The sequence below is a fragment of the Choloepus didactylus genome, chromosome 21, assembly GCF_015220235.1.
Source record: "Choloepus didactylus isolate mChoDid1 chromosome 21, mChoDid1.pri, whole genome shotgun sequence".
Classification (NCBI taxonomy): Eukaryota; Metazoa; Chordata; class Mammalia; order Pilosa; family Megalonychidae; genus Choloepus; species Choloepus didactylus.
Window position 1 is genome coordinate 13,374,721 of NC_051327.1, and position 15,866 is coordinate 13,390,586.

The window sequence follows — 15,866 nt, forward strand, 5'->3', positions numbered from 1 at the left end:
CAAAATACCTAAAATTAAAGGAGCTCTGTCTGATCAGCTTGTTGAAATATATAAGCACTTACATAACTGAATATTTCTGAAATCCCCAGGAAATACTGAAGTTGAACTTCTGACACTTTAAATGTGCTAGATTAATTTTTTTTTACATAAACCAACTCAAATATTTTACAAATCCAAATCTACATAATTTAGGTAAAACTTTGCCGAACAAAATTAGTTTAATACCTTTCGATTTAATAAAAACAGCTATGTCTTCTCTGATTTATCAGTGTTATGCATAATACAAACAAGCATATATTTTAATTCTACTCAAGAATGCTTTATCTAAATGCATGCCGGCTTACTAATCAAGTAAGTTAGCACTGCTTCTACTGTATGTTTAAGATTATGAAAAATGTAAATTTTTATTTCAAATTTGTTTGAGTTAGTGTGATGAACTTTACTTTAAGAGTAATTATGTTTGTACTGTGGCAGTTTAAATATAATTTCCAAGATTTTTAGGAATATAAAACCTTGGACTGATAATAAATTGAGTTAACTAATGGCTATTCTTTGGATACCTAGGCCTTATCTAAGTAATAAAGAATACTGAAATATTGATTACTAATCACAGTTTTAAATTTATATGCTTTTGCTTTATATTTTTATAAGTTACAGAGAGGCTCTATCTTTTGGCCAAGTTAATGAATGTGTTCATTTTTGCCCCTTTGTGAAGTTAAATAAGAGATGTGTGTGGCTATAGAAAATTGGTTGTATTTGTTCATGATCTCTGCTAAAATTCTGGTGTGACAAACAGTTCATACAATGTATTAACTATAATTAATATATAAGGAGGTGACACTATACTCACTTTCAGAGAAATATAATTCTGTACACGCATCTGTTTTTCTAGGAAAAGGGTGTTTTTGCCCTAAAGCAGTGGTTATCAGGATTTTTGATCTCCAGACTCCTTTACTCTCTTTAATCTTCTTGTGGGCCCATAAGCATTTTTTTTATTTTTGCAGGGGCAGAGGAGGGGGTTACAGTAACTATCAGTATTTACCAAATTGAAAACTGAAACTTAAAAACATTTTAAATGCTTATGTATCGATTCATTTAAAACTAGAAATATCATGGTAATATTATAAATACAATAATTCAGAAATATTCAATTATATAAGTGCTTTTCATCTCAATAAGTTGATCAGAAATTAGTTCTGAGTTCAAGGATCCCTAAGATCAGTCCTGAAGTAAAGTGTCAGTATGTTCCAGAATACAGAAGGGCAAAGTCAGGTCAAAACTTGAAAAGCAAATTTTATATGCCTTGGTTTTTAAGACCAGAGTCAGAATAGCAATGAAAGTGTTAAAATCTTAGCAAAGTTTGCTCAGGTTTGATGAGCTTGCTTCCTAAAAGGCTGTCTAAAACTTTTTTTTGTTTTAGTTTTGTTTTGCATGCCACAGAAAAACAAAATTTTCTTGCTGTTTGTGTTACTGTGATATTCTTGTCATGAATTCTCATTAGGTCTTTTACTTCTGAAAATTATCAGTGGTAAATTCCCCACAGTCATTTTAAGTCCCTGTGATTTATAGGTAGTTTTTTTGTTTTACTCTGATGTTTCCCTGAAGGCTCTGCATTTAGCTACAGGCCAGAGTCTGGTCTTAAACAAAGAAGGACCATCTCAGAGCCCTAAGGAAAAGGACTGTACCAGGTACTTCAAATAACTAAGACTTCCAAGAATGGACTCTCGGGTATAGGCTTCTGAGGTCATGGCTTAAATAACTTAGAGACTATCCCAGTGGGTTGAGTCAGGTCTCCAGAATTCTTATTAGTCAAGAAGCTGACAGATTAAAGAGACAGCGAAACCAAGAACCAGCTGGGCAAGAACTAGTTACACAGGACTGAATATCATTGATGTTGTCTTAATGTTCTCTTTTCTGTATATATAAGGAAGTCCTTTCTCTTTTTTCTTAAGTTACCAAAAACTCACAACAATTTAGAAATTCTGCTTTTGAAAAGTGATACAAAATATTTTTAAATAGTATTCTTCTCATTTCCCCTCAACTCTTAATTCAGAAACCCTGTCTTCTTACTTTTTAGGGCATACATTTGTAATTTTTGCAAAAGTTTAATGGGAGTTGGTCTCCCTGTTTACCAGGATATGACTGGGAAAATTCAAAGGCCTTGCCTGGAGTACCATATTTGATGATGAGGTTCTTTTAATTAGGTATATCTCGACATTTTTAAAAGAATTAAGGCCAACTTACGGAGCTATTTCTTACAAAATCCTCCCAAGAAAACTAGACTGGTACCTGGCTTACAGAATCCAGCCTTACATATGGGAAGTAAGGTGACTTCCTGGAAAGTCACCTTGGGATATTTTGGGAACCTCAAGAAGAAAGAAATTCACCCTAATTTATAAGTACTACAGGTCGTAGAGAGAATCTCTTGAGTTTGGCTTCCAAGTCTCAGGGCAGCAAATAATAGAGGCTTTTAAAAGTTCAATATGAGATTTCATGTAAAAAAGCTTTAGAAAAACAAACTTAAAACAGTAAATTAACACACTCTTGCTGAACCCGTATAAAACATCAGGCCAAATCCAATGAAATCAGCCTTATTTCGTGATCAAGAATAATCTTTGAGATAATTTTTTGATCAAAATGAGGACCATAGGGGAAAATATATTTATCAGGGGAAAACTCTGCATTATCCCTAGCACTCTCTACAGTTTTATCTTTTCTGATTCCAAAAAAGGTAACTTACAACCCTGTAAGTTGTAGATAACTAACAGCAATCCAAAATAATATTGTCTAAAATCATGAAAATTCTGTCCTATCAGGTGGAAGATCAACTGACTTCTCTCCAAGCCAGTTCTGCCTCTATTTGAACATTCATTCTGATATTCTTAAACTTAACAACTGTGTTTGTTCTTTGGATTCTCCTTGGAACTGGTTAGAACACCGGCCTGGTTCCAGTATTAAATAAAAAATCAACAAGCATCAAGATTTACCTATTTTTTTTTTAAGCTGTCATTTAACAAGCTCATCAACTCTACAAACCTAGTCTACCCTAGGATTCTATTATTATATCTATAAACACTCTTGGACTATTTCCTTCTGTTGAAAGTATTGCTTTAGGGCTTCTCATTTGTTTTAATTATCTGAAAGGCCTCTACACTCACAGGCAAAACATCAGTCACCAAATCACATTTAGATTCTAAATTTTAACGATTTACAAATGTCTACTGTATCCAAAAATGAGAATGAAGGGGTGGTTTTTGACCGTCACCTACCTATACATATGTACACATTCATGTATGTAAAATTTTAATAAAACCGTGTCACTACTCTAAAATTGCCCATAGGTTTTACCCAGTCTCTGAAATTGTGACTCATCTGTATAACAGGCATACCTGTCTTCCAAAATATTTAAAGTTGGTACTTTATTAAATATTAAAAGTTAGTACAGAGCACTCAGTTTTCATGATTTGAAACTAAAACCCTGGGAGGCGTAAAGCTTTATATGTGACAGCTTAAATGCTTGTAATCAAACTAACTGGCAGCATGGAGACCTGAAATGAGTGTAAAAGCTCCATAATATATGTTTAGCAATCAGTGAAGCAATCCTTTATTATTCAGGCTCACGTTTGAAATTTAAGCATGTTATGGGACCAAATGGAAGTATGAGTTGGAAAGCAGAAGATGAGAGAAAAGGAAAAATTCACAAATAATTCCATTGCTTCAAAAGAGTAAATGAAGCAAGAATGACCCTATTGCTGAACGATGGAAAGCAATAAAATGAGTTAAAATATAATAAAATTAGCTTGATGAATTTTATCAGGAGTAAAAACAACATTTGAACTATTTTTTGCTTAAAGAAATTTTGTGTACATAAAAACTGATGGAAAAGTCCACTTTGAAAAAGGTAATTTAACAGAAATAAAAACTTATTGGGCAATTTTCTCAAACGGAGAAGTACTTAATCCATAAAAGTACTTTTATACCAGTATCAATGTAGTCTTCCTGTTCTCCTCAATTATTAAAGCATTCTACCTAAAATATGATGAAAGGCTTTATATGAATATGACAGAGTAACTACATGGCAGAAAAATGATCAATCAGAAAAAAATGGTCAGAATTAGACCATTTAAAGCTCTAAATGATTCTTGGACAAGTTATATTACAGAAAAGGGGAAAATGCAAAAAAAAAAAAAATTGCTATCACAAATGTGCTTAGTAACTGGAATCCATGGATATGAGGAGCTTGTTACAAAATCAGATGCTCCTAGGTTGGTCAGGTCCCTGAAAGTAATAGTTTTGAAAAGTAAAAACCTTCCAAGGCCATTTCCATTAGCAAAGAGGTTTGGGAAACACCAGGCCTATCCTAGTCCCCTCCCTCACCTGGATCAGGCTTTATTTGCATTGGCCCACACATATTACGAGACATGAATATCAGCACTTACAAAAGCCTTTGTTCAGGGGAAGGGAATAAGGTCCTATGACTGTCTGAAAGGGTAATAAACAGAAGATAAGGACCCATTTACTTTACTTCTACTGTCTAGTTAGGGAGATAAATGAATATAGACAAGACTCGCCATTTTACATATGCTCCTCAAAAAGTGGGAGGAAAAAAAAGGAGTGTATCCTATTTCTTTCCCATTGCTCAATGTGACGTAAGCATTCAGCCTCTTGGCAGGATAGTTTGCCAGGTTCATATCGCAATTTGAACCCCTCTAGCTGTATGACTGTGGGAAACTACTGACCTCCTTCGGCCTCAGTCTTCTCATTTATAAAGTGGGAATAACAGTAGTGTAAACCTCATGAGGTTTCTGTGTGAATTAAATTATTAATATATGTAAATTGCTTAGGACAGTGTCTGGCACATGGTGAACACTCAAAAGTTTATTTCTAATCAAGGTCTTGGACTCAATTCACGTATTCATTAGAATAGCAAGTCATAAACACAAATATATAGTAAAAAGTAAAAACAGTTATAAAGATCCACAGAAATTTAAAAATAGTAAAATTATGATCAATGACGCTCAGAAAGGTAAGTCCAGCAGAAAATGATGCAATGTGCACAGCACAGCAGGAAAAGAAACAAGGAAGACTCTTTTTCTTCTTTAGCTGTAATAGCAGTAAATCTTTCTAGTACTCTGGACATGAAAAGGTGTTTCAAAACTTCAACAAGCAACCACTGAGGCCTAGCATAGGTCTAGCATAGATACGAAAATGAAGGAAATCCAACAATAAGAGGAAGCATTGCTGAAACGCAACTGTCACCACTCCGTCAGCCAAGGATCCTCTTAATCATAAAGGAATAGAGAACACAAAACTTGTAAGACTTAACTGAAATCGGTGGCTTTGCATGGTTGGTTTTACCCTTGTTTGCTAACATTCTCAGTTTAAGAACTTAAGTAATTGTAGGCTGAAGCAAGTTCGATAAAACAGTGCTCAGGCAGGGAAAAATTGGCACTTTGACCAGTACAAATGGTCCCTGAATTGATTGTACAGCAGCGTTATCAACACACCCACAGATTGCTGACATTGAACATCCCCTATAAAGAGCATCTTGATCAAACCCTTCATTTGGAAGATGACAAAAATATGTGATGATGGTCAACGCACAGAGATGAATAAGACATAAACTTAAAAAACTAATTCAGAATTTGCAGTAATTAGGGGAATAAACACATTTCTTCTCTGAAAATTTTAAATATGTATCACAATTCAAGAATTTCATATTTAGGACCCTACTGTTCATGAAACAGGCTTTCTATAAATTACAGCAAGTTTTTCATTTCTCTCCTTTTTTACTAAGTATTACTCATGCATATCTGTTATGACATGAATAGTGTATCAAATTGTACCTCTGTGATAGAGTGTCTTTTAAGACACACTATTTTAGACAATATTGCTTGTTCACATACATTTGTATAAAGAGGCTTACTTATGTGTGCATCCACATCACAAATCTGTGATATGTAGATTTTAGTGGCTAATTACTTTACCATTCTGCAGCAGAACAATGGTGTCCACACTTCTCTACAGAGAATGTCTACTGAACGGATGGACAACAAAGAAGAAAAGCTACAGTATACTAAGCATGATCACAAATTGTCTCAAAGCCCTTTCCAAATATATTTACGGATAAACAAAACAGAAGGGGAGTCCGATTTCCGGTGGGACCTCACAATAAAATCACCAACAGAAATAAATACACAGAATCTGTAATAGGCAGCCAGCATTTATCAAATTCCATCAAGATGAAGCATTATAAAGAAAGGAGTGAGAAAAAGCTAGCACCCCTGAAATTTTATTGTCAATGACCTGGATGAAGATCTACAAGGTACACTTATCGCACTGGGTGATTTTCCCCAGCAGGGAGCTAAGAGGGATAACATATTCGAAGGGAGACTCTAAACAGGACAGAATAATGGACTAAGAGTACCAAGTAAACATGATGAACTTTAACAGAAATAAAAATTAAAGTCCTGTTTTTAGGACTGAAAACTCAACTGAACTCATTTGGTGAAAAGACATTTAGCAGTACCGCATATGAAGAACTTTTCAGTTGTTGGTTAAGTTATCGCCATCAAGTTAAGAGAATGTTGTGTAACCAGCAGGAAAGTCTGTGTGGCCAGTGAGAGGTGGTCTCGAGGATAAGGGACCACCGTCCTAACTGCTGGCCCACCCTGGCCACACCAGGTTCCCTTCTGAATCAGGCTGCAGATTGGTAGTTGGACCAGGTAATTTTTCAAGTCTTTTCTGACCCAGAATGTAAAACCAATATAACAGGTCTAATCCAATTACCAAATTAATAAAGCCAGCAATTTAGCAATACATAGATAAAGATAACTTGCGACTACATTATGCCCTTTTACAAATGCAGCTTATGGCTTCAATTTGGTCATGATGCTTAGCTGTTTAATATTTGATTAAAAGAATATATTGGATTCACTTGCCTCCTTTGCTTCTCAGGATATTCTAGTTAATGCTCCTCCTTTTTCAGAGAAGCCAGGTTTGCAAATAACAGAGCTGGTTCTGCTGCAAAGTTATTAAAAACATATTTTAAAACAATTCTCAAGGAACCAAATTTCTTGCCTCTTTGGATTTAGGAAGAGACACTATCTTCTTATTACTTCCTCTGCACAGGATACAGCCTTCCCTACCCTAGGCAAAGTCAGACCTATTTCCCAAAAAAGATTGGATAAGAGGTTATGGATACGAAGCTCTTACAAAAGGGAGAATGTGCATGCTCTCCTTAGGGACTCAGTAATGGACATGGAGAGTTCTTGGGCAAAATAAGAGAATTATGGCACATTGTGGGCTTGGATGAGCTCTTGGTGGGCCCCTGTAATACTATCTACATGATTCAGAGTCCCCACACTTTCTTCCTGGAGCAGTCTAGCTGTACATATACATAGTCACTTGTTGGCCAGGGCAAGATTTTATGAGATGTGATGAACATATGAAATATTAAGAGTATACTAGGAACTACAGCTGTTATGCCTTGCTGTATTTTTAATGACTCCTTGAAATCAGAGGCTACTACATGCAGTAGCACATTTAGAGGAAACACTGCAATTACCTGGCTTCACCACTCCATTCCAAATCTGCTACTATATTACAGCTTACAAACCCTAATAGACGGTCATCACTCTTTGTCGATGCCTCAACTTGAAAACAGTCACAATCCCTGCATCTGGATCTATTACCAGGGAGTCATCAACACAGACTAAAAGTGTCCCCACCCTCACCCTTGAAAATCAGACACCACATATTTCAGAGGAGAGATTACAAGTAGTATAAGGCAGACCTCTTTAACATGACTGTTAGTGAACCTAATTACTAAAAGAAAATTGGAGATCATTCATTAGCCTGATAAGCAAATTAACGCCTGTTAACAGTGATTTATAATACCAAGCCTCGGGTAACTCTGCTGGTCTTTCCAAGTGTATGTGTATAGGACCTGACAGTTTATTAACTGTGTTATATCTAAACAGCTTGTCACCAGGGTGCTTTTGTTAAAATGGCATTGAATTTTAAATGAACAAACATTTTTACACGAGCAAAACACATTTTAAATGTTTGGCTTCTGAAGTCAAGTACTGGGAGATAAGTAAAGTGTCTCAAACTATGTAAGCCTCCAATAAGTCTTGTTTACTGCTAGAGCTGACTATAGGAAAATGTGACACTTGGAGTTAAAATAGCACTTTTCCTCTTTAACAAGCCCCAGTGGTGTTTTTTAACCTCTTTTCAAATGATACTCTTGGTGTTTTACCAAGCTATAAGATTCTTAGGCAATGGATTGGGAAGCACCTAATTTACAATTTCAGGAAAATATATATATATATTTTAAAGCAGTTAGGCAAAAGAATGAGTCATTTGATGTGAAAGAGAGTGACCGATAAGTCAATAAAACTCCAGGCCAGTTAAATGTCCCAAACTCAAAGTTTGTGTGGGTAGCCAGAATCAACCTCAGGGTCCAACACTGCCCATGGCTCATCTTGTATCACTCATACCAACTAATTCAACATTTCTGTAATTTGGAAATCTCGAACAGGGATACAAGAGCCTTCCTTAAAGTCAGTGTGAGGGGGGGTGGGGAAAGAAAATGGAGATAAAATTATTCCCAGAATTCCATGACAGTGACCTGGCTATTCCCTCTGACTGTCAATGAGCCACTTTAATGAATTCTCTCTATGACCAACAGCTAAACTAGCTATGGAACAGAATAAGCCTACAGCCTCAATATCTCTACATACTAACACTAAATGAATAACACAAATATAAAAATTATTTGTAATTCATTAATTTCAAAAAAAGGGCAGACTTAGCTAGTCAGTCAAAATCTGGAATCCTTTCAATGCTGCCACTGAAGAGCAGTGCTCGTTACGCAGTAAGGAGACTACGGCCTTGCATTTCTGTGGTCCAAAAGGCAGCAAAGAAAGAGAGCAAGGCAGTCCAAAGGACCAATCCCACATGGCAGGCATTTAGATGCAAGGTAGCTAAAGCATGTATATTGGAATATGAGAACCAAAAGCCCTTTAGCAATGTTCTAGTCTAGTGGTTGGCTCCTCAGAACCTTTTGATGGGCCACAAAGCAGGTGTGAGGAGGACAGGGAGCCTGGGCTAAGGAATATTTCCCCACATTCATCAGAAGGCCCTGAGTTTTCATCCAACTCTGTTATTGGAGTTTGCAACAACAAAAAAGATCCCTCTAGATAGCAAATGTTTAAAGATACTTAGCCTATTCCCTCACAAAGATAGTGAGAAAAACAAAAGAGTTTAATGAGTTTAAGAGATTGGTGACAAGTTAAGACACCAACTGATCCTTTCTCACCTTATTAACCTATTCCCTAAATTCCTTGATTCTTTTATTCTGAATGAGCAAGTTAAAAACATGGAGGCGGCAGAAAATTTTCTCAAAACTAGCTAGAAAAGTCATCCTATTATAGAGGTGCTACAATAGATTAAAGGTCTGCCCACCAGAATTAAACGCATGATGTTCATTAAATCAGGGTGCATCTACTCACAACTTATTTGGTCCTACACCCAAAATTAGAATGTTAACTACAAATCAAAATATGATAAAAAGGATGAGATTTGGAAATAGAAAATACAACTATATTTTTAGTCTTAAGGCACTTGAAGTTACGGTTTATCTGTGCCTATGTGGAAAGGTCTGTGGGCACTTGGTCCACTCAATCCTCCAGTATAACTGAGATCAATTCTGTGGTCCCTGGTCTTAACAAAACAGCTAGTTAGGAGGAGATTCTGAATCTGTTACTTTAAAGTTGGCAAATACTGGTCAAGGTGGTCTTTTAAAGGTTACAGTTCAAAAAAGTGGCAACTTTTTACCATCAGGAAGAGCAACTGATTCCACTTGTAAAAATGGTTCTGCTCAGTACACAGATACCTTCAAAAGCATTAGTAATATTCTGTATTTTTTGTTGGGTAATGAGTTCCACAATATTTGTTTTATTATTATAATAAAATAACCCAGCATAGTCATAACAAATATCCTTGGTTTTTATTACATATTACATAATAAAACAGTTTACTGATGTTGCACTCACTTTGGAGACAAGGTGCCTCTGGGGCCAGTGTTTCAAATCTACTTCCAAGACAAACTAGGTAATTGTTAAGGGTCACTCAGAGAAATTATACAACCAGATCTCAAGGATCCTTTTTGATAGGTGTAAGGTTGAATTTCAGGGACATACTGAAGTTCTTACAAAGTAGTACTTTTCATAATTTTTGACTAATATAATTTTAATTTGGGTGGCAATATTTTGTTCTTTCTGTTGTGTTGACCTCTTCTTTAAAATATCATTGAAGGTGTGCATGCTTAAATTTCTAAATATTTACTCTAACTTCCAAACTAAAATGAGATCTTTCTCCTAGAACTCTTATTTCAGGTAAAAGTTTCAAGATCATCAATCCTTGGTTTGACATCGTTCTCATTTAATTTTTAACAGGTCACTAAGTCAAGTTCTACCTATAAAGTATCGTTTTCCTACTCACCCAACACCGGCTTGGCTTATTCCACATTCCCTGTAATCAGCCAACATTATCATCCTTAAATGCTGCCTTTCCCAGAAACACATCACAGTCACACCAATTCCACACTCCTTTATGCTACTGCTCTGTATTCTTGTCTCTGTTGCTCCATTTCAAACTTGTTCCCCCCTTTCTTTACTTGCAGAGAATCTAAACATCTATCAGGTTCTGCACAATTGAAGCCTTGCAATTAACTGAGCCTAACAGAAATTCTCAGGTGTTCTACTCACACTTCTCTCATAGGACTTAACAGTTTGCCTTGCATCAAATTCAGCTGCATAACCGAGACGTGGAGGCCAAGCTTATATCTTATTTCTTTTTAGGAACTAAAAGTAGGCTTACTACATATTTGTGAGTTAAAAGTCTTTACTAATGTATCCAAAAGCCCCAATAATATCGGGAGATCCCTGATGGGATTCTAATTGGAAATCAGTTTTAAAATACTTTCATCATAATGGAAATTGGTCATAAACAAAAAATTGCCAATAATTCATTTACCCAGAGTTAATGACTAATCAATGCAAATGTTAGAGTCTTGTTTGGGGGAAAACGTTAGAAACATTCAGCTGTATTTACCTTAAATATAAGTACTCAAAGTTTAGGAATGAATAATTTAACGGCAAAATCTTCTTCCACCATCACCAGCAAGCACTGGCAGGGAGGGAGGAAGAAGGCTACTTTTTCTGCTTTAGGTGGGGTTGCAGTCGGGGCTAGGTAGATGTAACTGCACCTCTGAAGTTAAAACCTACAGCAACATTATAGTATTAGGTTCTCTAGAGAGCTCAGTCCCTCTCATTTAAATGCAGTGTGTCAGAAACAGTTGAAAATATCAAAAAGAAGGCAAGGATCTGAGTTGATGGTAGATTCTAAATTCCCTGACGAAGGGAGAAACTGAACAAACACTTTAAACAGACAAGTGAGAGAAAACAACCATACTCTGTGGACAGCCTATGGAGTATTCATTCCAGCATCGCCATGATCATAGAGGATCAAAGCGAATGGATCTTAGGTTTGTTTTATGCTCAAATACAGAAGTGACTGGTACAGAGCTGACAAAACACAAAACCCTAGGCTCCTCAGAAAGCTATGGAAGAATGTCAGGAGAATAAAATAACCCTGTCCTACAGGCACAAATTATGGAATCTCCTTTTGTATCATTAACTTCTGGTGGCAATCCTCTACCACCACAACACCGCCCGGCCACTCGATGAGACATTTATTCCATCTGCTCTCAAATACCAAGAGACTATAGTGTGAATAACAGAAAACATTTAATATTTGTTATTTTTGAGTGTTTAGTATTTTATCTCATTTAATACTCTTAACTCTAGGAGGCAGGTGTAGATGAGGAAACAGACCCAGATTATTAAATAACCTGCTCAAAATTATACAACTAGTCAGACGGAACCAGGTTTCAGGCTCAGATCATCCTGCTTCTGCATTCTTAACTATACTCTTTGCATAATGAAACTTCAACTACATGTATAAAAAGAGTATATAGCCCAAAATGTTTAAATTGAAAAGAAAATGTGTTCACTGCATTATTTTTTAAGAAAATCCTAAACACTCCAACAAGTCTTAGTACTCTTGCCAAAGAAAATAGCAAATAGATTCCAAGTAGTCTATATTTCCATTTATATTTAGAATACGAGCTGGGCATGAGTATGTAATGAATATGTGTGTGTGAGTGTGTATGTGTCTATGTGTTTAACACCCACATTATTCAAAAGCTCCCACAAATGTGAAAAGTTTGTTCCAATCCCTCTCTATTTTGTCTACGTTAAGAATTCTTTGCAATATGCTTATGTAAACACTGCTTTTAGCTGCTGTTCTCATTTCTCAAATCGAAAGCTTTTAAATGGATTGGAAAAGTGACAGACCTAAGCAGACATCTTTGGAACACAAAACCAAGGAAACATAAATAAATACAACCAGATTAAAAAAAAAAAAAAAAAAAAACTTCTCCTTTAAACCCTTTAACTTACCATTACTGATGAATCAAAAGGAACCGAAAGAAAGTAGAATGTACTGTCCCTGCCTTAGGTGTGTGTGTAGAATATACTGTCCCTGCCTTAGGTGTGTGTGTATGCAGGCACTCAGGTGAGTGTCTATTTTATTAGCACACACAAATGGTCAGCATTTTACATTAGTTCACTAAATGCTCTAAAGAAGCATACAATTTAAATGAAAGAGGATTCTGGGGTTAGAGTGATGTTGGGGGTTTAGGCGACTGTTAAGAAAGAGTTCCAGGTTGTTAAACCCAACAAGTGAGTGCCTTAAGTTTTCATATACCTGAATGCACATTATGGTTCAATTGCATTAATAGCTCATTGACTCTGCAGATGATTTGCTTCCCTCAAAGAGATGCTGAGGAGTGTTAAGGTGAGTGTCAAAATATCACCATTTCACTTACCTGATGCTGAGCCTTCTTTATAGACATAAGTAAAGGGATATGGCATCACAGATGACAAAGCACAGCAGAAAGAATGTGTTAGCATGAAACTTAAGAATATAAATTATGAATATACCATTTTCCATTAATGAGTGTGAAACTCACCAGTGTTGAAGTCAATACTCGAATTAAGTATTACATTTGTTATTGTTGGAATGTAAGTTGAAATAGAAGATGCTATTTGATGAGGACATGGCAATAATATCAATGGATTTTTCACTTTGATAACACAATAATCACGTTATTGGAAACATATTCTAAATTGAGAATTTTTGTCATAGTTGAGAGCTGAACATACATCTGATCTGTATCTTTTCCATGTAAGCTAACAAATGACAGGATTTTTGTAAATGCAAAGAAATTCTAAGAGCAATTTTACCACAATAAGGAAAACTTTCAGATTCATCTAACATTGTGTAAGTGTAGAAAATCATTTTAGATTCACAATTGCAAAAACTCTTTACTCATAAGAGTATATAATTAGAGGATAAAAATAAACATTCCTGGAACTAGAGAGAAAAATAAGTTACATGAAGCATAATGAAAATCTCTATGTTTTCAGAGGTGACTTTCTTCTTCCAGGGTGATCACACTGACAGTAAAAAAAAATACTAGAATGTTTCAGTATAGAAGTGATGAAGGGCCAAAACAGTGGCTTTGACCTTGTTTCTACTGAAGAAAGCAAAGGTAAAAAATTCTGATTTTGGATGCAGAATAGACATTGGCAATCTGCAGATTTTACTTCCAGCATAACAACCCACATCCAGCCTGGTGTGAAGAGACGGCAGATGGGACTACTTCTGTTCCTTCCACTGCTGAAGCAGGAGACTGAATGTATCCCGCTAGTTCTCAGATGCATGAATATTCAGCCACAATAAGTAGGGGCAAAGATAAGGAAATACTTTGTGCTAAGTGTATTAAGCAGGTAGCAAAACATATTTATCCTTTTTCTCCTAATATCATAGATTAAAACAATAACCGAATATCTAGAAAATATCAGTTCTGCCAGACTTAGAAAAGATTTATTATTCATTGAGATTATGCTGGTTTTTATACATTTAACGTAAGTATATGGAGAGAAATATGTAGACAAAAGAAAGCCAGAGTAATTAGCATTTTAGAGGAAGAAACTTAAAAGCAACTAAACTGCATCAGTAATTATTTTCCATTTTATTTTATTTTTTCACAATTTCATTATTTTCTGAGAAACTGCTAGCAGGCATTAGGTTATCGGTGTTCATCATTCAGAACACAAATCAGATCCCTGTAAATATCACAAGAACCTTCTACAATGGCATGTTATCCTGCTGTGTAAATAATGCTTATTTATAACTCTTTTAAAAATATATATATCTTAAAAAGTTTTATTGAATCCAAAAAAGGGTAATTTTATTATAAATAAAAGAAATTAAGTGACAATCTCTCCTTCTGTGACTGAAGACTATTGGGATAATCCCTGAGATTTGTCACTCAATCTCCACCCCTCCCAAAGGACAGAGAATAAATTTCAGCAATAAAAGAATACATCTGTATTTGCTAAAATGAGAAATCTAATGACTGCTGAAAGAAAGACTACCAGACTGTGAAAGGAAACATCCATTAGCACACTGCCTCTCATCAAAATAAAAGATGGCAATTCATTGTACACATGTATAAATTCTTCAAGAGATCTTAAAGGTGAATACAAGTATATAATCTGAATGCCATCCTCCACATGACAGTTCTCACTAAAGGAACAATTATGGAGGAAAGGTGGCAGAAGCCAATCAGGTATCCCCATATTCACAACAATGTGCTCCCCCTTACACTGCAGGGAGCGAATGAACGGTCAGGTAAGGAGCAAATGGCCTGGGTGCTGGGAACTGGCATAAGTCTCAATTTGGTCAGTCCCCAGAGCCTAGCAGGTTGTATCTTTTAAAAATAAAACAGTTCTTAGTAAAAGGATGGATACCAGTCTGCTCTTTAGCACTGAGAGGGGATTTCTTTAGATTTTTTTTTACATCCTAATGAGCTTTCATTATAGAAGTAAATCAATGCAAATGCAAGGCACACATGTGGAAGTTGAGATAGACTTACGAAGTAGCCTGTTCCCAAGCTGGAAGGAGCTGAACTCTGCAATAAAGCATAAAGACAAAGTGGAAAATCAGCAATGGTTTTTAACACGTTCCAATCCACACAGCTCATTACCAGCGCTTTGCAGGCTTTTCATCACTACATTACATCACCAGTGTGTGCTGCCCCTTGTCATCTGCTACTGATACAAACACCGTGTTGCTTAATTTTTCCCTTTACATCTCTCAACAACTCAGAGATGCTAACGTGCTATTTACCGAATTCCAAGCTTCTGCGGTGGACCTAATTGCCAATTTATTTGACAGGCAGCTGGGTAATGAATTAATGATGGCATTTCGCCCTGCGCTGAGACTAAACAGACACGCATCAGCCTGCCTCCCTGACTTGCTGACATTCAATGCCCTGGTCTCAAGCTACTCAGATTTGTGGCCGCAAAGGGGCAGGCAAGAGGAAAAAGCCCAGACTGATTTGAAAATAAAAAGCCCAGTGGGTTTGGATGACTTTTCCAGTATATGACCTACTTGCCAGTTTATTCCCTAAAGGCACCAGTCAGTACACACACAGTGCTTTTCAAAAATGAGACATTTTGTAAACATAATTAGTAGTCTTAAAATGCAAAGAATGTGTGGGCGAAGGGAAGCGGTGAAAAGTACCATTTTTCTGAGGGTTTCAGTCACAAGAATTATCGAATATAAAATAGTAATTTTGAAAGGAATGAAGGACATCCCTTCTTTGAGGAAATAAGCCAAAAAAAAAAAAAAAAGACTGTTTTAAACTTGTCTATAACTCTTTATTGTTT

The 15,866-nt window shown here is 36.0% G+C and overlaps 1 protein-coding gene across 2 annotated transcripts in view; it reads right to left on the reverse strand.

The window, feature by feature from the left end:
• AUTS2 (activator of transcription and developmental regulator AUTS2) overlaps window positions 1-15,866 on the reverse strand; it is a 1,176,422-nt gene that overhangs the window by 663,258 nt on the left and 497,298 nt on the right. For both annotated transcript variants that reach the window (XM_037814365.1, XM_037814366.1), the window contains exon 4: window positions 15,071-15,106. In XM_037814365.1, coding sequence (XP_037670293.1) covers window positions 15,071-15,106 — 36 coding nt within the window. The remainder of the gene's footprint in view (window positions 1-15,070; window positions 15,107-15,866) is intronic.